A 25,176-nucleotide genomic window follows, 5' to 3' on the forward strand; every position below is an offset into this window, starting at 1 on the left:
CCTGCAGGCCATTTGTTATAATCACATAATCTCTTGATGTCGCCAATGCCATATTATCATCTCCAATATTTTCTATCAACCTAGCAGAAATTGTATATGGGTCATTCACGTGTGAAATGGATATTATTTACATCACGTGACATAAATCATGTGACGAGGAGAAATGGCCGACCTAAACAGGTGTGTCCAAACTTACCGATGTCAGAATGTGTCATGTTTTGCCCTGCGCTGATTAAGGCGTTTCTGACCCTCTGTTGCAGCTTGCCTTCTAAGATATGTCTGTTGTTCTGGTGAAAGTAAAACAAACAGATGCTGCTGACAGTGCCACGCGGGGTCAAAAACGTGACTTTTCAGCGGTCAGGTGCTCTAAGATATTTGAATCATTGTGGAATATATAGAAGTTCCATTGAAGTAATATATAGTGTTTGACCCAAAGGAGAAATTAACTGTGAGAATGTTATTCAGACTAACGCTTAGTCTCTAAAAATCTATAATTTTGTGAGAAATCAGATAGCTGTATATAGAGAAAATGAGTGAGTGACTTTAGTTTTACGCCGCTTTTAGCAATATTCCAGTAATATTACGGCTGGGGACACCAGGAAGGGGCTGCACACAATGTACCCATGTGGGGAATCGAACCCGGGCCTTCAGCATGACAAGCGAACACTTTTACCACTAGCTAGGCTACCCCATCGCAAAAGGAAGCCCAGTGTCTGGGAGATGGGACACATTATTAGCACTACTGGCTGCCGAACGGTTATCCCCATGTTTTACTCTGCCGTTCGTTAAATTAATGAAACAGAATTATGATACTTCATTAGCTATTCACCAGTGTGTCCATCCTGTTTGATGCCCCTGGTCGTGTTTTTTATATAACGCGGCAGAAGGAAAACACGGCAGTAGAAATAGCAGTTTTCTAACAACCAACTGTAACAGTTATCGCCATTTCAGAATTCCTCATGTCATTCGTGAAATAAGATATATATTTACATCATAAAGTAACCTTGAAGAATTGATTGTGTGACTACTTTATTGTTTTTTAACAGTAGATTTATATGGAATGGAACAATTGTGAACTTGAACTTGCTATTATATAGATCGTGGCACTGACATCCCCCTACGGAAGCGCTGAAGGGACCTGATGAAATAAAATGTATCTTGAGCGCACGAGTTAGTATATTGAGTGCACAAGTTAATATATTCAGCGCACAAGTTAGTTTTCTTGAGCGAACAGGTTAACATCTTGAGCGCACAAGTTAGTATGTTGATCGCACAAGTTAATATCTTGAGTGCACGAGTTAGTATATTGAGTGCACAAGTTAATATATTGAGCGCTCAATGTAGTTTTCTTGAGCGCACAATTTAATATATTGAGCGTTCAAGTTACCGTATATGACCATCTATAAGCCGAATTTTGAGGACCAAAAAAAGCAGTCTGTAGAAGGGGGTCGTCTTATCCATGGGTTACGCTTTCGTCAAACTTTTTTCGAGGGGTAAGAAAACAACATGTTATCACTTCGCATTAACAAACAACAGAAGACGACTTTGTCAGTAGAGACGTCAAATTTGCAATTAAACATCACTAGACAAGATAATTTACCTTTTAAGTTCTAAGTTGTTTTTGCTGGGCATTGTATTATTTGCAGGGATTAAGATTACCGTGTGTATCTGAGCCGGAAATAGCAATAAGCTGTGCATGTTTCCCAAGCGATCAAGTTCAAACATGCACAATAATATAACGGGACGAATTCTGACGCAGTCATCAGTAAAATATAATACAGAGTACTATTATTTAACCCAAAGAAATATGTCCTAGCATTGTGTAATTTTAATTACAGGTTTTGCTCTATAAATTAATTAAAATTAAAATTAACATGTGTATTTGAGCCAGAAATAGCAATCAGCAGCGAACAAGTTCAAACATGCACAATAATATCACGGGACGAATTCTGACGCAGTCCTCAATAAAATATAATACAGAGTACTATTATTTAACCCAAAGAAATATAACCTAGCATTGTGTAATTTTAATTACAGTTTTTATGTAAAATATATATAATCAACACTAAGGTTATACGGACCCTCATGAACGTGGTAAGCAGAAGTTGTACGCACATGGAATGGGGTAAAATACGGAAGCCATTTAAATTCACACATTTTTACCGATGTTACTGTAAACTAGCAGTCAATGGAAAACAAAGTAATCAGTTCAGTGATTGTTGAATGGGGTAAAAATATGCAAGCCAGTTTGTTGCTACAATAAATATGATATTTAGAGAACAAAATATATTATGCATTTTCTGTCAACTACACTTCGTTTCGATCCGCAATATATATGATTGTGAATTCTTTGAATAATGTGGACCAAAGTTATAATTATTGGTAACTGCCAGTTGTCTGTGTTTGCTGCGATTAGGACCCCATCTCGGGGGATCGACTTATGCACGAAACATACCATTTTGACACTGAATTAAAGGGTCAAGTTTGGGGGTTGTCTTATCCATGGGGTCGTCTTATAGACGGTAATATACGGTAGTTATCTTGAGCGCACAAGTTAACATCTTGTGTGCACAAGTTAATATCTTGAGCGTACAAGTTAGTATGTTGAGCGCACAAGTTAACATCTTGAGTGCACAAGTTAGTATCTTGTGCGCACAAGTTAATATCTTGAGTGCTCAACTTTGTGTTTTGCATCTAATGGCATTAATGGAACGCACATTTGCTTGACTGCTGGCTAAAATGTACAAACTTATATCCTTTTTGGAAGATTTCAAACGATGCAAAGTCAGGGTTAACTATAGGTGTTTATGATGAGACTATGTAAAAGTATGCAAATGTATCATGAACATTGATAATGTTTATCATGTAAACGTTCATCGTCTTTATGCTTGTCAATACTATTCTTTGTATCTGATTTTACCACTTTTTGCTTTATTACATAAAGCAGGCCTAGGTATGTGTAATGTCATAATAAGCATTAAAACATAAACATGAGTAGGAGTTTATTGCAGGGATGAATAGTGGTTTTACTTACTTCTTATATTGGTACATAGTATTATGAACACTAGCGTAAAGCTTGGAAAACTTGTTTTGTGCTACGGCTTTATAATGTATATATAGTATTACATGACCATGAAAAATGTAAACATAGAGCGTTATACTTAATTATCTTAATTATAAAACTAATGTCTGATGTATTGGAAGTAAAGTCGACCACTTTCTGGGAACTATAGTCTGTAGTCTTGGTTTGCATGTATCAGTAATGTTTCCTAATGTGGGTACAATGGCAGTTTAACTCTGTACAATATCATATAAAACCCGCCTGATTTATTTGATCCATTAGTATGTGCACGTATAGCATATATACCGACTTACTGTGTTCCCCGTTTCACTTCTTCCGTATCAATCCCTTATGTATACATATGTGTGTTGTAGTTTATTTAACATGTTTTAACAATACAGGAAGTTGAAGAATAAACACGTCGACAGTGTCCTGAGCGAAATTCAACACCATCCGGGTCCAACAACGACCGTACAGTATCCTGTTTCACGATTAAACCGCATTGGATACATTTTTGATGCATCAATGATAATCATGTCTTTGTTCAGATCGTCGAAGTTGTCCGCTATAAAGTCTGTAACATCAGCTGGGTGGGGTGGGTGGGTGGGTGTTAGCCTTGTGGTTAAAGCGTCCACTTCGTCCACGCCTGGGTTCCATTCCCCACATGGGTACAATGTGTGCAGCCCATTTCTCGTGTTCCCCACCGTGATATTGCTGGAATATTGCTAAAAGCGGTGTAAACCGTACTCACTCACTCACTGTAACATCAACAAATCTGGTGCGAAAGAGGGACATACACCTCAGAATACGCTTCGAATGGCGTACTATACTATACCATGATTTTTGACAAGAAGATGTGTTATGTGTTTGTATTGGAACCCAAGACTGAAATAAGCATGAATCAGATCGCGTTTCCACTCCTCCTTGCTTCCCCATGAACTGCTTATGGAGCAGTGTATCTCAAGATACCAAGTTGAGCGCTCAACATACTAACGTCTGCGCTTAAGATACTAACTTGTGCGCTCAATATATTAACTTGTGCGCTCAAGATATTAACTTGTGCGCTCAAGATGTTAACTTGTGCGCTCAATATACTAACTTGTGCGCTCAAGATAAATTACATTTCATCAGGTCCCTTCAGCGCTTCCGTATCCCCCCGACTAAGTAAGTCTAAAAAATTTATGGGGTTCATAGTTTATCTTTTATTTTTCTCTTATGTTACTTACTGTGAAGAATTTTCTTTTGTGTCCTTTATTGTTGTCAAATACTGTAATAAAAATACCGGAATTGTAACTGACCAGAACTGCACACGTGTGATACTGATGTATTGACGATAACTGTTACGCGGCGATAACTGTTTGGCAGCCAGTACATGGTTAATAAAACAAAAACACATGTTTTCATAAGACTACAACTACGTATTCCATTGAATGGCAGATTCCTTTAACTGTGGCAAATTAAGACGTCATAGTGGACTATAGCATCAAAGTAACAGTTGGTGGGAAGGGAAAATAATACAAATATATTTTTGTAAAATTTAATCAAACTCACAGGTTCAACAAACACAAATACTTGTGACATGTTGATTGCTTTTAGAAAAGGTTACAAAAGTTGGAAGAACTGGAAGACAAATATGGAAGGACACAACAAACACAAAATAGTGAGGTATTTGAGTAATTATTTATTAAAACTTATAAGCATCACTCTTTTTCAGTCACTTAACTAGAGGTATTTTCTTTGTGAGGAGCTTACATGGTCTCAGATAATCTGGCTTCTGTCATCAGTGGGTTTGGAAGACTAATCAATATTCATACAAATGAAAAATCAAATTGAACTTTAGCTTGTATGGTGTCTGAGTGTTTCGTTTGCACAATGTTATTATTGTGTCCGGTTATTGCCCACATGAGTTTTGTTATGGGGTTTATTATTATTGTTGAGCTCCAATTATTGATCTGCATATTGTGAGCCATGACCAGCACTAATCATATTCATAAGCATCAATCTGCGGAATTGAGACATATTACATCATATGTCATGTTTTAATACAAACATATTTTCTTTTCCTAATATGTCACATTTAGCATATGATTTGATTAACAAAATTCTTTACAAAGATGTGGGTATTTAAAAGCATAAATCAGAAAGAGATCTGTCACTGAGGTATATCTGCTTAAACTTACCATGTTTGTGATATTTAACAGAGGAAATGAGATCTGCAGTTTCTTCATATATGACCACAATGTGCTGAAACGTGAAGAGGATGACTTGAAGGATGCCATTGTCTACTTCTACCCCAACACAGTAAGTCTGATGGATAAAATCAACCTGTACTGACTTGATTAATTTTTTATAATTTCTTTATTTTTGTTGCATTTGTGAGGTGAGGTGAGGTGAAATTGGGTTTTACGTCGTGCTTGAGAATATTTCGCTCATATGACGACGTGCATGCGTGTGTATGTGTATTAAGCTGGTTTTATAGTGCTAGCCCACTGAAATACCATGCCGCAGTGAAGCAGGAATACCCCACTCAGACACATTATACTGACTCCGAGCCGACCAGTCCTTGTTGTACCCATTAATGCCGAGCGCCAGGCAGGGACCAACAAGTACCATATGTTAACGTCTTTTGGTATGACGCGGTCGGGGATTGACCCCGCGACCTTCCGCTCTCCGGGTGGACGCTCTAACCACTACACCATGGAGGCGGTCTGTTGCATTTGTACATAGTTGCACATGAATATAATTGTCTATATAAACAATAGGTGACAAGATGACCAGAACTTAGTAAATTGGTTAAGATGTCCGTACATATTTTCTGTGTATTTCATAAAGAAATAAAAGCATGTGAGTTCTTCCTGGATCATTTCAAAATTAATTGTTTTTTTTATATGTTTTATTTTTGAAGATAAATTGTTTGCATACAATTATTAAAAGATTTATTGGTCCAAAATTTGGTAGCAGCAAGCCAAGAAGTATATCTTTCTTGTTTAGTTTAATGGATAAATCGGCTTTCTGATTGACCCATTTTTCAAATTGTGTCAAGATGGAACTCACGTGTTTGCAATACCAGAATAGATGATCAACTGTTTCGCTTTGATTATTACAATAACCACATAAATTGCTGTCTGCGTATCCCATTTTACAGTCTGATGGATAAAATCAACCTGTACTGACTTGATAACTTATATTCATCAAGAGAGACAGCTACTGGTTTAATGCTGAAATCATGACATATATGCAGCTTCAATTTAAACTGTTGTAGAATATAAATTAAGGCTATTAGAGAATTATCATATGCAGAATTTTAGGTCTGGTGCTACTTCCAGTCAAAAGGCAAAATAGATAGAGTTTCTCTTGACATATTCATTATCCATACAAGGATCTATGCCTGCAGTTTTAACTCACAAAGAAAGCACAACAGAAATTGGTGAGACTCGAAATACCTCACCAACAGTGGATTACAATACGAGTCACATGACATGATTTTGAGCTTGCAACTGATTTTGCAATGATTAAGTACAGCCAAAGGTTGCATTTTTCAGCAGTTTTGTAAGATATGTATGATAGGTGTATTTTGTAATAATAATAATAATAGTGTATATATATGTAACGCGCACATATCCACGCTCTTAAGCATGCTCTTGGCGCTTCATCAAAATACATACATAATATATACAGAGTTCAGAAAACTACAATGAATAGGTGCATAATGCATATACAATTAAGGCTATTGATGATAATATTGAGCAAAGAGGTAAGTTTTGAGATTTGATTTATAAGAATCCAGAGTTTCAGAGTGTTTGAGGTCAACAGGGAACGAGTTCCACAAGACAGGGGAAGAGTAGGAGAAAGTTCTGTAGCCAAAGGTTTTAAGTTTGTAGTTAGACACTGTGAGAAGATTTTGCAGCTGTGAGCAAAGTACACGGTCTGGACTGAAGGGGTTGATCAGGCCCCGATTTCTCGAAACAAACTTAAGTTTTTACTCAAAGTACAAACTGAGTTTGAGATTTTGACTCAATTGAGTTTTCTCAAATTTGAGTGAAAACTCAGACTTAAGTTTGTTTCAAGAAATCGGGGCCAGGTCTACAATGTCAGGTGGAGTCTGGCCGTGAAGGGACTTGTATGTGAGGCAGAGTGTCTTGAATTGAACCCTGGCTCTCACAGGTAACCAGTGGAGCTGCTTTAGAACTGGGATAATGTGGCTGTGTTGAGAAGTGCGGCTGACAATGTGGGCGGCTGTATTTTGGACTTTTTGTAGTCTGTCAAGTAGGGGTGTCAGGGAGGCCATTATAGAGACTGTTGCAGTAATCTAGTCTGCTGAGAATGAGAGCACGGACAAGGGAATGAGCTGATTCTGTGATGATGAGAGCACGGATACTGCCAATCACTCTAAGATGAGAGTAGCATGTTTGGCACAGGTTATTTATGTGGGCTTCCATAGATAGGCAGGTGTCTAAGAGTATTCCCAGACCCTTCACTGAGTGTGCTCTTTCCAGTTGAGGAATGTCAGCAACATCAGAAAGTACCTGACCAAAGAATCTCTTATCATCCTGATTCTCACCCTGGTAACATTTAGGATTGATTACTGTAACAGCCTCCTTGCTGGTGCACCCAAGTCTGTTACCAACAAGCTCCAGCACATCCAGAATACAGCTGCTCGGATAGTCTCCAGCTGTTATCTGTTAACTGTAACTATGGACAACATTCCTTTGCATTCAATGCAGCAAAGGAATGGAACAATCTCCCGCTCAATCTTCTTAGACAGTCTTCAACTCTTGCCTCCTTCCAATCTCAGCTAAAAATCTACTTATTTAAAACTGCCCTTCTAGAATGACTCTCAATACCCACACATTTGTGTGCTTAGAGCATGCATTGAGCATGGATTAATGCGCTATATATATTCACTATTATTATTATCATGATGATGTGAAATATAAGGGTCGGATACAGCTCTTTGATAAAGGGAGGTGGAGGGGTGCACAGTTCATTTTCACCCGTTTTCAATGGTCATTTAATGAACTTTCAGGACAAAAGGGTTGGGTGCGCACCCCTGCAATCTCCCTCTGGATCCGCCTATGAATATATTCATTTTTCTTTCAGACATTTTTGGCAATTTAGCTTAAGGTTATGTCTGCAATATTATCGATTATCGATCTCAGTGATCTATATATATAGACTGTCCTAGTGAACAGGAAAATGTGATCTCTCCCTCTGTGTGTCCTTCCCTCTCTCACTCCCTCATTCTGTCTCTCTCCCCACAGGTGAGTGTTGACAACCAGTGTGCCCTGGTGGGTAAACTGATTGGGATATCAGACTTCTTCTTTCATTGTCTGCCACAATCCACCCCCAGAGTCATCAAACTTCTATCAGAAAAGTTTGCTACACAACGTCATGGTGATTTCACAGTTGTAAGTATCAATACAAGGCTCATGATACAATACATTGATTTACAACTCTGTTGCAGTACATTCATATCATTACAAGTTATATTGATGTAAAAACGTGGATAATAACAGAAACTTTAAAAACACAGTTTATGCAGATTCTGTAGTATTTTCTGGTGGACTGTAAATGGCAGAATCTGCACAGTGCACAGTGCACCAAAGCTTGTATGTTTCTCCAGTACAATATCCTATCTGAAATTTGAAATTTGAAAAGAAACAATTTACCTGCAAAGGGAGTGAGAACAGGACTGTAAATGGCAGAATCTGCACAGTGCACAGTGCACCAAAGCTTGTATGTTTCTCCAATACAATATCGTATCTGAAATTTGAAAAGAAACAATTTACCTGCAAAGGGAGTGAGAACAGGAACCTTTGAGCTCAGGTCACAAATCAGTTAAGTTGAGCAACGATGGGCAGAGAGAGTCCTTGGATGGGTGGCCATGTTTGGCAGTTTGACTCCTCAGAGTTTCTAGGACTTCAGTCCTGCCCCACAACAAAGCACATGTGATACATGTGGTCTCACCTTAGGCAAGTGAGTTTATTCAAACTTGCCTCTGTTCACCCAGCAGAAAATGGGTACCCGGTGGGATAAGTCATGTGACTATTAACCACAGGCAGCTTGGGTTATCCAGGGTAATAATAATCAGATTGTAGCACTTGAGTGTGCCCTTTCATGGTGCATAATTCAGCACACTACAAATGTCCTTATTATTATTATTATTATTAAATAAGGGTATTGTACATGTATCAGGAATCATATCACACCCATATTGTCACACCCGTGAAGATCCGGGTTAGAATTGGTCCCATGCTTGTAAGAAGCAACTATCAGCATCATGTGGTCAGACTCACTGACTTGGTTGACACGTGTCATTGTATCCCAATTGCATAGATCGATGCCCATGATGTTGATCACTGGATTGTCTGGTCCAGTCATTTATTTACAGACTGCCACGATATAGCTGGAATACTGATCATACTAAACAACCAGCCAACCCATACTGTTGGAATACATATCCTCTTGTGGTCTCACTGCCTCATTACACTTCTGACATTCTGCTTGATGATAGAAACTTAATCACAGTTGGAAAGGTTTTCAGAGCAGTGTTAACTCATTCACAATCACAATGTTTCATTTGATTGGTTGAAATATATGGTATTGTATTGGATATAAGAAGTAAAGAACCATACAAGCAATTAGTCCTTGTTGAGAAGACATTTAGGAATTCTCATAGAAAATATTAAATATTGTCTGTCACACTCTATAATGTTTGAATAACTGTTATCATTTGTTTGAGCAGGCCCTTGGTTGTGACTTGTTCATCCCAGATGAGTTCATCACTCATCATTTTGAGTTTGTGTGGAAAGTGTTCGTGTTCTTCCAGGGCAGTTTGGAGGCTGTGAGGCAGGTTAGTTGTCCAAGATTATCACAAGCTGGACATTGATGTTCACGGATTTGTTTCATATTGAAGACAAAAAAGGTCATAAAGCACAGTTTTAATTTGCCTGTTTTAACTTCTGTTTGAAACAACATTTTCTTCTGTTTTCAGCGATGTAAAAATCATAAAAGTTTTCCAAGTGATCTGGCGAAGGTCTGGGATATGTACCTGCCTTTCTGTCAGTTCTATGGAGATCTGATGTCACAGGCGTTCCAGATACTGCCCGATGTTCAACTCTCCAAGGTACTTGAGCGCTGATTCTGTGCCACTACTTTCATCTAAGAATAATCATGGATGAAGAATGATTACAATTTTTATGGATATACAACTTCTTTTATTCTGTGAAAAGCAATGTTTCGACATAGATTCTAATGTCATTGTCAAGCAAGTGACGTTAGAATCTATGTCGAAATGTTGCCTTTCACAGAATAAAAGAAATAGTATATCCATAAAAATTATATCATTCTTCATCAACTCAACTTCTAAAATGCCCATCAAAGAAATAATCATGGATGTAAGGCAGGAACAAGCCTGTTCGAGACTTTTGGGAGATATACACTATGGGTTTCAGATAGCAAGTGTTACTGTGTATATTCATGTGTGCAAGTTCCATCAGCATGATCTCAATGTTGCAGATGGTTAAATGCCTGATAGTCTCAACATCCTAACTTGTTCTTTACCTCTTTTGAGTAGTGTATGTGATGTGGGTGGTGGGGTAGTGTAGTGGTTGAAGTGTTGGCTCGGCACGCCGAAGACCCGGGTTCGAATCCCCACATGGGTACAATGCGTGAAGCCCATTTCAGGTGTCCCCCGTCGTGATGTTGGCTTGAATATTGCTAAAAGCGGCGTAAAACCAAACTCAGTCAGTATGTGATGTCTTCTAGAAAGAAACACACCTGCTAAAACAACACACAATACTACCAGTCAGAAATCTACAATAGTAATTCTAGGAATACTTAAGAAGAATTAATTATATCACATTGTCATGTGCTTTTCCTTTGCTTGTACAGAGTAGCTCCAAGACGTTCCTCCATTCCTCACACATCCTGCAGCGCTGTCACCGACAGGACGGAGTCATCGGGGGAGTTCTGCTCTACAAGAGCAAGTATGTTGATGATAATCATCATCCTTGTTCATAATATCAATCACTAGATTGTATGGTATACCACGCTCGATGGTTTTGGCAGCCATTGTCATACAGCTGAAATATTGCTGAGGGCAGCATTAAACAAGAAATACCCCACACTCACATCATCAGGAAAAGTCCATGGTTGTCCAGCGTTGGGCAAGGATTGGTTTAGAAGATGACGTCTGGGCAGTGTTGTTAAACTTACAAGTAGTTCATAACCAGAAGCTGTTAGAGGGTAATTGTTGTGATGTAATGTGGGGGCGCGGTGGGCAAGCTGGCTAAGACGCCAGGCTAGTGATCCGGCGAGGTTGAGGTGCTGGGATCGAGCCCACCTGTGACCGGGTGTAAAAACCCTGAAGTCAACTATGTGTGCAGACTCTTTCAGTGTTGTCACAACCCCTAGTGTACAGTACACAACCCTGTGCACTTAAAATAACCCTCGAATCCGTTGGTATATGACCAGATGGTGGCCACATGAATATGTGCAAACACCTAGTTTCGGGTACAGCAGCGTGCAGTGAACTTGGACAAAGTACTGTGACTATGTGTCCGATGAGATTGACATCCAATGATCGAGGGAAAAATACCAGCGCCTTGAGCATGCACTAGTTGCCTGGATATGTGAGCTATATAAATATCCTATCATCATCATCATCATGTGATGTCACCTGGCATATTGTTTCCTTCCAATTATCTTAGGTTCACAGGGCACCACAGTCATTCTCTTGTTGTTGGCCAGCCTGAAATCATGTTATACGTTTTAATCATTTATAACATTTCAGATGAATGTAATGCACTGTGGGTCAGTTTTTACACGGTATATGTTTTAATCTCAGATTAAGTTTTGATAAACATCATGTACTGTTCGTAGGCAACCACTTTATGAAATCTGAATAAACTGAATGACATCCTGAATCTGTTTAAAATTTCAGATGTCTTAACTCTGCGTTTATTTGAAATAAAGTCCCCTCCTGTCGTTGTTTCAGGGTATTGTCTTCACAACTGTCCCCCGATGTCACAAAGAGACTGCTCCTCCTCAAGCCACAGCAGAATCATGTATGTACTGTGATCCTAAACCTATGGCTGTTGTTAGTAGCTGTATCCTCAAAGGGGATTGAAGTATCGTAAAATTATTGTCCTCCTGAGAGGATACGTAAGTCCAAAAACTTTGAATGTTAAATTTAAACTTACCAGATTTTTAAACGCAGTATTTTTGTTATTTTCAACTGTTGGCTAAACTCATCCTACAATCACCAGCGTCTGAAGTGATGGTGTAAATCCAACTAAGGTCCATGCAGGTAGCAAAGGTACTGTAAGTCCCGATGGGCCCTAGTATGGTGATCTAACTTCAGTTTTTATTTTGTACTGTCCAAATAGTGCTATCAGTTTTAACTTTGCACACTAGTTTTAGTTGTAATTGTGATATTCTAGTTGTTTTGCTGTCCTTCGTCGACAGGTTTTTATAATATACCTATATTCCATTTCAATGTCAAGTATGTTCTCGTCACGATATGGATGAAATATTGCCTATGTGACCTTAAATCTTAACTCACTCACTCACTCACTAAACCCATGTCTGGCTGTAGCTCACTGTCAGGACAGATTCAACTCAGTCTGTATCAACAGAATCATGTATGTACTGGGATCATGGACCTCTGTAGCTCACTGTCAGGACAGATTCAACTCAGTCTGTATCAACAGAATCATGTATGTACTGGGATCATGAACCTCTGTAGCCACTGTCAGGACAGATTCAACTCGGTTTGTATCAACAGAATCCTGTATGTACTGGAATCATGAACCTCTGTAGCTCACTGTCAGGACAGATTCAACTCGGTCTGTATCAACAGAATCCTGTATGTACTGGGATCATGAACCTCTGTAGCTCACTGTCAGGACAGATTCAACTCGGTCTGTATCAACAGAATCCTGTATGTACTGGGATCATGAACCTCTGTAGCTCACTGTCAGGACAGATTCAACCCAGTCTGTATCAGCAGAATCCTGTTTGTACTGGGATCATGAACCTCTGTAGCTCACTGTCAGGACAGATTCAACTCAGTCTGTATCAACAGAATCCTGTATGTACTGGGATCATGAACCTCTGTAGCTCACTGTCAGGACAGATTCAACTCAGTCTGTATCAACAGAATCATGTATGTACTGGGATCATGAACCTCTGTAGCCACTGTCAGGACAGACAGATATCAGAAATGTATGTCTGGGATCATGAACCTCTGTAGCCACTGTCAACAGATTCAACTCAATCCTGTATCTACTGGGATCATGAACCTCTGTAGCCACTGTCAGGACAGATTCAACTCAGTCTGTATCAACAGAATCATGTATGTGCTGGGATCATGAACCTCTGTAGCCACTGTCAGGACAGATTCAACTCAGTCTGTATCAACAGAATCATGTATGTGCTGGGATCATGAACCTCTGTAGCCACTGTCAGGACAGATTCAACTCAGTCTGTATCAACAGAATCCTGTATCTACTGGGATCATGAACCTCTGTAGCCACTGTCAGGACAGATTCAACTCTCAACAGTCTGTATCTGTAGCCACTGTCAGGACAGATTCAACTCAGCAGAATCATGTATGTGCTGGGATCATGAACCTCTGTAGCCACTGTCAGGACAGATTCAACTCAGTCTGTATCAGCAGAATCATGTATGTACTGGGATCATGAACCTCTGTAGCCACTGTCAGGACAGATTCAATTCAGTCTGTATCAACAGAATCATGTATGTACTGGGATCATGAACCTCTGTAGCCACTGTCAGGACAGATTCAACCCAGTCTGTATCAACAGAATCCTGTATCTACTGGGATCATGAACCTCTGTAGCCACTGTCAGGACAGATTCAACTCAGTCTGTATCAACAGAATCCTGTATGTACTGGGATCATGAACCTCTGTAGCTCACTGTCAGGACAGATCCAACTCAGTCTGTATCACATCACAGAAGTTGACGTCCAGAAATCTCCTTTTTATGAATGTTGTCCGGCGTTGTTTCATAAGATCTGAAATTTGTTGTGTAATTTCATCATTTCAATATTGTACAGGGTTCACACTCGCTTGAAGAAGCCTCAAATTTAAATGTTTTGCCCTAAATGCATTTTAGCCTTGAAAAGGCCTTAATTACCTGTCATTTGCATGGGAAAAGCTTCAATTTAGACAAAAATTCTTAGTAGGTTATGATTTTATAAGAAACTAATACACAAAAACAACCTTGCAATGGCATCAGGAAGCAAAACTTTCCCAGCACAGCGATGTTTTTGTTATATGGCCTTGATTGGGCTCATGATTGTGCCTGAAAAGGCTCTAAAAAGGATTTCAAATTGAGGGTTGATTGTTTGTACATGCCCTGTTATAAACTGTTGGTTTTTCCCCTTTCTTTTGCAGCTGCCATGTCAAGAAATAAAACCAGGTAAGATATGTTAAATTAGAGAACATCTCGATACACCCAGCCATCTATATAACTTTCAACAGTCACAATGGTAAATTCATTTGACACTTTATATGTCAGCTTCTTGAAGGTTTAGTGAATTTAATATCAATGGAAGTGGGTTTGTTATAGATTGCACAGGTATACTAGGTTTTTTTGGTCGATAGTAACAAAGAGATATTGACAATACTGTACGTGTGCCTGCAGTTCCAATTAGGTGGAATATAGCTGAGTGTGGAGTTGAACACGTCTAAATGGTCACCTCTTTTGACTAGTTATAGGTTGCTTGGACCAATTCTAGCCTCAAATGACCCGTGAAGATCTGGGTTAGAATTGATCTTCAATAGCCCATGCTTGTTGTAAGGGGCGACTAACCGGGTCAGGTGGTCAGACTCACTCACTTGGTTGACACATGTCATCATATCCCAATTGTGTAGATCGATACTCATGCTGTTGATCACTGGATTGTCTGGCCCAGATATTATTTACAGACTGCTGTCATATAGCTGGAATATTGCTGAGTGCGGCGTAAAACTCACTCACTCTAGCCTCAAATCTCGCTTCAATAGTGTATTAGTAATATTCTTTTCAGATTTTGAACAGTAGGGTAGCCGAGTGGTTAAGGCGTCCGCTCGTCACGCTCAAGACCTGGGTTTTATTCCCCAATGGGTACAATGTGTGAAGCCCATTTCTGGTGTCCCCCACCATGATATTGCTGGAATATTGCTAAAAGCAGCATAAAACTAACTCACTCACTCACGTTTCAGACTTTGAGTTGCCAGGTGGTCTGCGGCTCCTGAGAGTCTTCCTGCCTTCACAGGAATACTGCAGGATGAGTGGGCGCAGACAGACCTCACTCAAGTCCAAACCCAGACCGTCCAGCAACAGACAATTCCTGCTGTTTGACACAAATGCTCAGATGCCTGCAGATCTTGCATCAGTTCCTACTCTGGACTGTGACAGTGCCGTTTCACCAGAACTCCCCCCTCCGCTGAAAGATATAGTGCAGAGGATCTTGAGTGGGGGAAATCCAGATTTTGACAATGAACCAGAATCTCTACAAACAAACAAAGTGATACAGACAAATATTAAATCTCAGGAAAGGTCTTCTGTGAAATTTGAAGGGGAAACATATCTGCCTAAATCTGGAGAAACAAGGGAGATAATTCACAAAGATAACAAAGTACCTGAAAAGCACACACAGTTTGAAAGTGGTTCGGATTCAGGTTTTAAGACAGAAAAAGATATTGACATCAGGAGATTTGATGGAGTCAGTAAGTCTTTGTCTGAGGATGGAAGTTGTGCAAAGAAAGATATGGATGACAGTAAATCAAATGAAGATGGACTGGTCGTGGTAGATTCTGCCAGTTTGGGAAACAGTGTTGTAAGTAGTGACAGACCTTATCATAGGGAAGATGCTACTTCCCTTACACCTAGTGATGAGCAAGACTGTGATAATCAAAAAGGAACTTCTAGCAGTGTTAATGAAGATACCAGCCTTACATCTGATGTTTGTGAATCTTCTGCAGGTCCAAAACTAGATGTATCCAAAAGTGGAGATGACAAAAGTAAAGCTGAAACTGGCTCTAGTAATGTTGATTTTGTAAATGACAGTTCAAAAACTGCTGCAAAATCTGAAACTGAATCAATAAATGAATTAGATTTGGGACACCATTCAAGTGATAGACAAAATGAGTCAGAAATCTCAGCTCATACAGGATTAGATGGAGATTTAAAAATCGAGTCAGAAGTTCAAAACTTTTCAGGGTCGACAAGCTCACCAGAAATAAGCAGTGTTTCACACTCAGCCCTTAGAGGCACAAGTGATGAGTACATAGCGGAGGATGGAGGTCATGTGACAAGAACTAGTCTGAACCAGTCTGAACCGGCAGGAGTGACAGATTCTGAGAACGATGCAGTTACTCCCCAATCGTGTGATGATAAACCATTTGGACGAAGCGGTGGGACTGTTTCTTCCGTGTCAGATGATTGTATGTCCTCACACAAGGAAACTTTAGAGTTCACAGATGACCATACTGTTTCCACGACAACAGACCAAAATACAGGGTGGCCATGGAAATCGCCAACTACAGAGTCCAAAAATATTGACTTTGTTCCCAGTTCGGAGAGTTACGTGTCCTCGTCTTACTCCCAGAGTGAAGGCGATACCAGCGGGAGCTGGATGGCGGAGAGTGATGGACTGGTCGACCTTACCCTCTATGTTCAAGGTCATTCAGAAATGTTGCTGCTGTTGCTGCTGGAGAATGGGGTCAAGTGTGATAAGCCTCTGGTTACCGAGCTGGTAGGTGGAACCTATGGTTGAATGATCAGTCTGTTTGTTTGTTATTTAACAGCGTGTTCAGCATTATTCCAGTTATATGACAGGATCCTCAGAATAATAGTCTGGACCAGACAATCCAGTAATTAACATTACAGGAATTGCTATGCACAATTAGGATAGGATGCTTTGTCCTAGTCAGCGAGTCCGACACAACTGTTAAAGGGGCACTGATCCAGAGCAATTTCCATGGACTGGTTGTTGCTTTTGTTATTGTTTTCCTCCCGTGAGTACCCGGATGATATCCCAGAATTCTTGACTGGTTCGTCACCTGTGCTGCGCGACCCGTATGCGTAATTGATAGTATAGACTGTTCAACAAAGAGGAAATCTTTTTTACTCTTTAATATTTCCATCTTCATTATTTTGATAACAAATGAAAACATTTTGAAGTTTAACCATCTGCTAGTGGTAGAAAATGTTTGGACTGAAAAATAACGAAGTCAATGTACGTCTATATGTTTTGTCTTATGATCCAAATTAGTTTTTATCATATTTGTATGCATTTTGAAACTTAATAAAATGCACACGATCTGCTTATACTTATTGTGAATTTATAACATGACTGTAATTAATATCTAGACATATTATAGTTTGCCAACTACGATTATATATTATTTCACACACACGCCCTAAATGCAACCTAGTGTATGTTGTCTGTCTCATTTCACTTTACGGCAAAAAAACATGATTCTGTAATATGCTACAACAAAGGAATAAAAACAAAATGCAAATATTCAAATTATAACAGACTAAAGTAATAGCAACAAGTGTCAGGCTATGGAATGTATCCATCAATATCCACATAAAGGAACGATATGCCATTCATCTGCAGCTGACAAAGAATCCTGCTCCATGCCATGTGTCTTTCAACAGTCAAATTGGAAACAGTGGTATATTGTTTCAGGTATTTCACATTAGTGTATAGTCTCATTGGTCACCCAAGATAGCACACCTGGCACCTAATTGCATGGTGTCCATCATTCTTTAAAAAAGTAATTTAGTTAGCCAATAATGAGCAATCAATCAATGTATTGGCGGTTAATCCTTTGAAGGGAGGACGTTTTTACACAGGCACTTAACGACAGGGTGTATTCAGTGTAGATTAGTAAATCTACATACATAAACACTACCTTTTGACAAATTCACTGTGCAAGATAAATGTAATTAATCAATCAGCGTGTTATCGGTTGATCCTTTGATCGATGTTTGTTTTTATAACGCAGCTGATAATTCCTCTTGCTGCACTTCCATGCGCATATTAGATAAGATGTAATACATTGCCACATCAGACCTTAATTTATAATGTTGAGTATTTACTCCAGACACTAGAAATGCCAAATGGGAACCTCTGAGTGGTGTTACCACTAATTATAACAGTTATAAATTCATTAACTGACCATCAAGTGAATGATGACAAATAACATGGGCTAACATGAATAACATGAAAAAAAACTATGGGCTGACAGTTTTGAGGATACGAACGGAACTTCATTGTTGCATAAGAAATGCATATAAGCATTTGCTGTGTACTTAAGCTAAAAACTGTATATACCTCTATTTACCTACCGGTAAGTAAATTTTCAGACTTTTCTAGCAATGGCAAAGTGGGGTTGTTTAGTTTACGGATTCAAATACATCAAATGTGTGTTTTTAATATCATAGCATAAATAAGCATCATATTTTTACAGGACATGATTGAATATCAAGGTAAAAAACACAGAAATAGGATCAGATTGGATCAGTCATTATTTACGGATATTTTCAAATAACGGACATCCACCCTTCCTAATGTCCCACTGTTTTGATTGAAGCTATTCTGCCAAGGTGCTCAGCAGCCCAGTTCCTGTGTCCGTCAGGGTCGAGGGAGCAGGTACTGACCTGTCTGCAGCTTGGCTTCGTAATTAGACTGTTGGCGAGAAACATAAATCGCTCTGGATCAGTGTCCCTTTAAGTCAGGACATGTGACCAGCCTAAGATAGACATATGACCAGCTTTAACCTGGATTTTCCATTGTTGGGGAGAGACGGGAGATAAGCATGATTTGCTGAAGACCAGATTTACATTGGATTTTCAAGGGGAGATAAGCATGGGTTGCTAAAAACCAGTTTTATATTGAATTTTCAAGGGGAGATAAGCATGGGTTGCTGGAGACCAGTGTTAACCTGGATCTTGAAAGGGGAAGACAGACAGGGGTTGCTGGTGGGGGTGTACAATTATCTTGAACATACTATTTTGTCTCCGGTTTTACCACAAAAATTTTGAACTTTTTTATATGTCCAGGCTAGATGTCCTGCAAGAGTAAATGTTAATGAAATGCTTGATCTTGAAATGTACATGATTTCGGTCTATAGTTTTATAGTTTTATGAGTCAGTCAATTATACTGATACAAGTTAAGCAACAAGTATTTTTTCCACATATTTTCTTCAATATGAAGTTATTACTTGGCATATAAGCCATGCAGGAGAACCCTTTACGATTGATGAACTTAAAGCATTTCCCATATTGTTTTTCTGATAACATTGTTAGCACCGCCGAACGCAAACCACCCTCAAAACTCACATGCAAAATGCATGGAAAACATGTGCTATACACGCCGCACATGCGTTCTGATTATGCTAAAACTGCCAGCAACGACAAATTGTTGACAGTAACATTTGAGAAATGGCTAGAAGCGCCACTTGACACCAATTGAAGTTGCTCAAATTGTTGGAATGGTGCAGGGGTCAGACCCAGAGTGCTGTTGCCAACCATTTCAATGTTCATCGGTTGCCATCTCCAGAGCGCATCACTGTCACCAACAGACCGATTGATGACTGAGAGACCACGCCAGGTCGCCCAAGGGTGACAACTCCGGAGAGGACCGATACTTGGCCACCCTAGCCCGGGCGGAACAGGTTCACCACAGCCAGATCTCTCCAGAATGACCTCCAGAGAGTTGCTGGGAACAGAATCTCCACACAGACAGTGAGGAACAGACTCCTTGCTGAAGGTCTCAGGTCCGAAGACCAGTGCAACGTGATCCCACTGCCTGCACACCATCGTCAACAGAGACTGAATTAGCTAACCAACGACGTAGACTCGGAGAGTCAGTCACGCTGGCGTAATGTTCTCTTCACAGATGAGTCAAGATTCTGTCTGGACTTCAATGATGGTAGGGCTCGGTGGAGAAACCGTGAATTAACGATACGCCAACCGTACGATTGCTGAACATGATCAGTATGGAGGTGGAGTTTGATGATCTGGGCAGGAATCCAAGTTGGACGACGAACTGATCTTGTGGTCATCAGGACGAGGTACCATGACAGGTGTGGGGGTACCGCGATCTAAATTGTCACACCTGTGATCATTCCGTGGGCTCAGCAAGCAGGTCCTAACTTCATCTTCATGGATGACAATGCCCGTCCACATCGAGCAAGAGTTGTCACTGATGTTCTTCAGACCAACAACATCACCCATATGGACTGGCCTGCAAGGTCTCCTGACCTGAATCCTATTGAACATGCTTGGGACATCCTCGGAAGGCGTGTGAACGGCCTCCACGTCGTCTCCCTCAGACTCTGGATCAGCTTGAACAGGCATTGCGGAGAGAATGGCAGAACATTCCACAACAGACTTATTCAGGTCAATGGTGGCCATACACGTTATTAAACTTTGGATCAGTGCTCAAAACTGACAGTAAAAGTGTTTTCAGACATTTTCATACCCTGATGCAACACATTTTGCACGGCTTTTTCAGTGACACTGTTTTTGATGATTTGCAAGTCAGTTATTGTTCAATGAATTTTGATTTCTTTGTTGGAAAAGTGTGTGGATATGCTTTATCTTTGTTATGTTTGATTCAGTTGTAATGATCATGAGTAAAGGCATATGTACTGACCAAAAATACACTTGTTGCTTAATTTTTTGTGAGGAGTATATATTGACTGACTGACTTTAGGATTATGCTGCCCAATAACAGCCACACATGACTATTTCAAGCATATTTCAGTGTAGACTGCCATCATGAAACCTTCATCTGGGGAAGCAGTCCCATTAAAATGAGATCTTTTACTCTGAGATGACATCTCTCTTCGCTAACATCTAGCTAAACTTGTATTTGAAGTTGTATTGAGTGATACATCTCGTCTTAATGTGATCATTAGTATTACAAATGATTTCCTTTGAAATGAGGAAAAAGCTGTATACCCAACAGCTACTTTTCATGTAATTTTATTTGGTTATAAACATGACGTGATTCATGTCAGCATAACTTGATGGTGAAGACTGATGGCAAGCAGACCATTACTGTCTCTTTATCAGGCCTACCAAAGAAAACTTTCCCACTGTGCAGAAAAACGCAGAAAAGCCCACATTAATCGTGGAAATGGCAACATTAACACATTACCTCGCTACTGAAACAGTAAAAACTGCAACGAAAAACTATGAAACTGCAACATTTTTATATCAGCGAATTTTGACTTTACTGCGCATGCACATTACGATCCGTGCTTCTTTCCAATTTCCGAGCAACCGTGAATAGCATCGAGTAGAAAAAGTATCAAATATGTCGAAATAATTGCTGTCAATCGTTTCATACGAATGGAAAGTAAACTAAACAAGTGTGCACACAAGTATCATGATGATAAATGCCAAATAACAACAGAAATACTTAAAAAGGATTTTGTAACTTTTGTCCAAGCTGGAAAATGTCAACATGCGGTCGAGACTTACTCTTCCATGTGCGCATGCGCAAAATCGAAGTTGCGGGCTCCTTGTTTTATGATGCAGTGTAAGCGATTTAAAGTTGCCTTTTTACTGTTTCAGTAACGAGGTATTATGTTTATGTTGCTATTTCCACGATTAATGTGAGCTTTTCTGCATTTTCTGCACAGTGGGAAAGTTTTATTTGGTAGGCCTGTTTATTGTCCAGGTTAATTGCCTTTCATTATTTTAAACAGTGGCGTGGTTCTCTGCCCCTTCTTGCTGAACTGGACTTTGAAGTGAAGGAAAGCCTCGAGTCACACAACGCAGAGGAGGTGAATCATTTCTTCCTGTCTCTCATGAGCAGAATAACTCAAACAGAATGTGTGAAACTTCCATTCAAGAGATATTCAAACTGTACAGGTTGTACAAAAAGTTATCAGTATTCTTCCATGGCACTCTGTTTTTGTATAAAAGTTGGGGCTGGCTACAATGATTGATAAACGGAAATATCGTCAATAGGAAGAATTATTAATGATTATTGATATGAAAACTGTGTTATCAATAATGTCATACATTAACTTTTGTGATAGAAAAATGTTTTCACTTTCTCACAATAGATTAAGTTATGTCTCCGATATTTATCAATAATCGATCGATATTTAGTTACAAATTATCAATCTCCATGAACTATATCAATAGCCAGTTCTTGTACAATAACACAGCAATACACCTATTAAATGACAGATCTTGCAGTAATTAGTCTGTGTTGTATAATATTGGGGTAAGTGGTGTAGCCTAGTGGTCCGGGTTGGATTCCCTACATGGGTACAATGTGTGAAGCCATTATTAGTGTCCCTTGCCGTACATTGCTCTAAGATTGCTAAAAGCAGCGTAAAGCTAAACTCACTCACTTACTCCAGTATATTGTGTGCAAAAGTTAGAATGACATGTTTCATCAGTATTTGTACTGTTTAACTCAAAACTTGTTCAAAAGTGATGCTTTCCATCCTAACTACAAAATGGCACAAATACAAAAGTGATTTTTTATTTTAACAGTAACATTTTCACGATAGTTTTCATGGTCAAAATATAGAGAAATATGAACTTAATGAAAGAGGTGGTGGTGGAATTGGGTTTAACGTTGTGCTTGAGAATATTTCGCTCATATGACGACGTGCATGCGTGTGAATGTGTATGTGCGGCTGCTTGTACTAGCCCAGACTGAAGCTGATTTTATAGTGCTATCCCACTGAGATACCATGCCGCAGTGAAGCATGAATACCCCACTCAGACACATTATACTGACTCCGAGCCGACCAGTCCTTCTTGTACCCATTAATGCCGAGCGCCAGGCAGGGACCAACAAGTACCATATTTTAACGTCTTTTGGTATGACGCGGTCAGGGATCGAACCCGCGACCTTCCGCACTCCGGGCGGACGCTCTAACCACTACACCACGGAAGCGGTCACTTAATGAAAGATCATCTCATAGATATTACTCATGAATTTACCATAGAAGATGCCAGGTTTTCAAATTTTCACATGATATTTGTGTGTCAAGACAAAGGGTAACCTTTAATTCATGTCATCCAATCTCCGGCTGTAATTCCCATGATTCAACATGTCAGTGTGTTATTACTCCATAGCGTGGCGTTGGCAGCTACAGCTTTCTCCGATACGACAGCTTCACGAGGAATGTCTCAGGTAAGTATGTCTCGGTGCCCTGGCCGTCCATGTCCAGTTCGATGTCCAGCATGCATGTCACAATATGACACATATAGACGTGATAGTTCTTTCAAGTACAGACATAACCGATATGTTTCAAAGAAGTGGACAGATTCGGGAAAATGGTGAAGGCACCATAGCAATACTGCAATGCACTGAAAATTGACTGTGCAAAGCCACAGTAACACATTCAAATGTATTTAATGTATTTCTGTCACATAAGCTTTTGGTACTCATGATATGGTGGGTACATCAGTGAAGTGATTTAAGTTCATCCTGGTTTGAAGAAGGTGGGGGATAAACTATAGAGGAAGGGGGATATATGAATAAATACCTCATGTCAAGTTGGTTTTCTCTAGCAGAACTCAAAGAGCATTAAATATTTCACAGATAGCTGGCAAATTTGGATATTTATGTTTTTCTTGGATTTCATGTCAGCAATTGGTTTGAGGTTCAAAGCAGCAGTAGAGCTTGTTTCCATAGCTTTAGTCATAGTATGATCACTGTCCTGATATTGTCTGCAGGGAACGTGATGGAGTCGGTGACGGGGGCAGCACACGAGTTTGTGGGGACGTCAACCAAGATACATCACTACTTTCAACAGAACCCCACCATGGCAGACATCTTGCTTAGGTTCGTAGACATAGGGCTGTGCGTGGACTGCAGACAGACTCCGCCTTTTGTTGTTGTTGTTTGGTTGGTCGGCATTATTCCAGCTATATGGTGGCATTCTGTAAATAAATGAGTCTGGACCTGACAATCCAGTGGTCAACAGCATGAGCATAGATCTACAGTGACTCAGTGAGGTATGATGACATGTGTTAACCAAGTAGGCCAGCCTGACCACCCGATCCCGTTAGTCGCCTCTTACAAGCACGGGTTACTGAAGACAAATTCTAAGCTTGATCTTCATGGGTAGACAGAGTCTGTATATGAATTGTAGACATAGTGCTGTGAGTGGAGAGTAGACAGTGTGTGTAAAGTCGGTAGCTAGGCAATGGACAGTTTGTAAGCACTACTGTCAGTTTACTCACTATCCAACATGTTTGACATTCCAGATCTCACACCGCCAGTGTGTACGGCCATCGGTCAGTGAGCCATGAAACCTTCTTCCAGATGAACGCCCCACAGCGCCACACAGGGGGCTATCCACAGCCTAAAGACATAGTGTTCACTCTGGACCAAGTGGCAGCACAGAAGCTACAGACTGACCACGATTTCACGCTTCTGTAGCTGCTGACACCCAGGGATTACACCCTAAAGACATCATTTAGAAGCCAAACAAAACCATATATGGATTTCACAGCAGACAACACAATATATGGGTTTCACAGCAGACAACACAATATATGGGTTTCACAGCAGACAACACAATATATGGGTTTCACAGCAGACAACACAATATATGGGTTTCACAGCAGACAACACAATATATGGGTTTCACAGCAGACAACACAATATATGAGACACAGACAACACAATATGTGGGTTTCACAGCATACAACAGACAGACAACACAGTATATGGGTTTCACAGCATACAAGAGACAGGCAACACAATATATGGGTTTCACAGCATGCAAGAGACAGACAACACAATATATGGGTTTCACATCAGACAACCCAATACAAAATGTAACGGGTTTCACAGCATACACCAGCCTTAATAAAGAATGTAAAGATTTCACAGCACATAATAGGTTTACAGCACAATATATGGATTTCACAGCATATGACAGCAGGATAACACAATATATGGGTTTCACAGCATACAACAACACAATATATGGGTTTCACAGCATGCAAGAGACAGACAACACAATATATGGGTTTCACAGCATACAACAGAGAGGCAACACAATGTATGAGTTTTATATCCCACAACAGACAGACAACACAAT

The 25,176-nt window shown here is 39.8% G+C and overlaps 1 protein-coding gene and 1 long non-coding RNA gene across 3 annotated transcripts; one reads left to right on the forward strand and one right to left on the reverse strand.

Annotated features, from left to right (window-relative positions):
* On the forward strand, nucleotides 1-24,656 carry LOC124256549. 2 transcript variants are annotated; one of them, XM_046690537.1, is made up of 14 exons: nucleotides 1-180; nucleotides 4,658-4,726; nucleotides 5,263-5,362; nucleotides 8,323-8,469; nucleotides 9,807-9,914; nucleotides 10,056-10,187; nucleotides 10,955-11,049; nucleotides 12,060-12,129; nucleotides 14,484-14,508; nucleotides 15,294-16,828; nucleotides 21,805-21,882; nucleotides 23,198-23,255; nucleotides 23,801-23,909; nucleotides 24,335-24,656. In XM_046690537.1, the coding sequence occupies exons 1-14, from the start codon at nucleotides 164-166 to the stop codon at nucleotides 24,507-24,509; spliced, it is 2,718 nt and encodes a 905-aa protein (XP_046546493.1). In that variant the 5' UTR covers nucleotides 1-163; the 3' UTR covers nucleotides 24,510-24,656. The 2 variants fall into 2 exon arrangements, with proteins under 2 accessions (XP_046546493.1, XP_046546499.1); XM_046690543.1 differs by lacking the exon at nucleotides 4,658-4,726.
* LOC124256565 lies at nucleotides 8,297-12,202 on the reverse strand. Its single transcript, XR_006892961.1, has 3 exons — nucleotides 12,119-12,202; nucleotides 11,981-11,983; nucleotides 8,297-8,308 (listed from the first exon to the last, which is right to left on the reverse strand). It is a non-coding gene; the product is annotated as an uncharacterized LOC124256565 (long non-coding RNA).
* Nucleotides 24,657-25,176: the final 520 nt, after the last annotated feature.

This window comes from Haliotis rubra, unplaced genomic scaffold, assembly GCF_003918875.1.
Source record: "Haliotis rubra isolate DU_JTF1 unplaced genomic scaffold, ASM391887v1 Scf1163, whole genome shotgun sequence".
NCBI lineage: Eukaryota > Metazoa > Mollusca > Gastropoda > Lepetellida > Haliotidae > Haliotis > Haliotis rubra.

Excerpts from the sequence above, each read along its gene's own strand:
- LOC124256549 (XM_046690537.1), top strand. Across the intron at positions 11,050-12,059 it reads GTTCTGCTCTACAAGAGCAA|GGTATTGTCTTCACAACTGT; the intron begins GTATGTTGATGA and ends TCGTTGTTTCAG. Across the intron at positions 23,910-24,334 it reads ATGGCAGACATCTTGCTTAG|ATCTCACACCGCCAGTGTGT; the intron begins GTTCGTAGACAT and ends TTGACATTCCAG.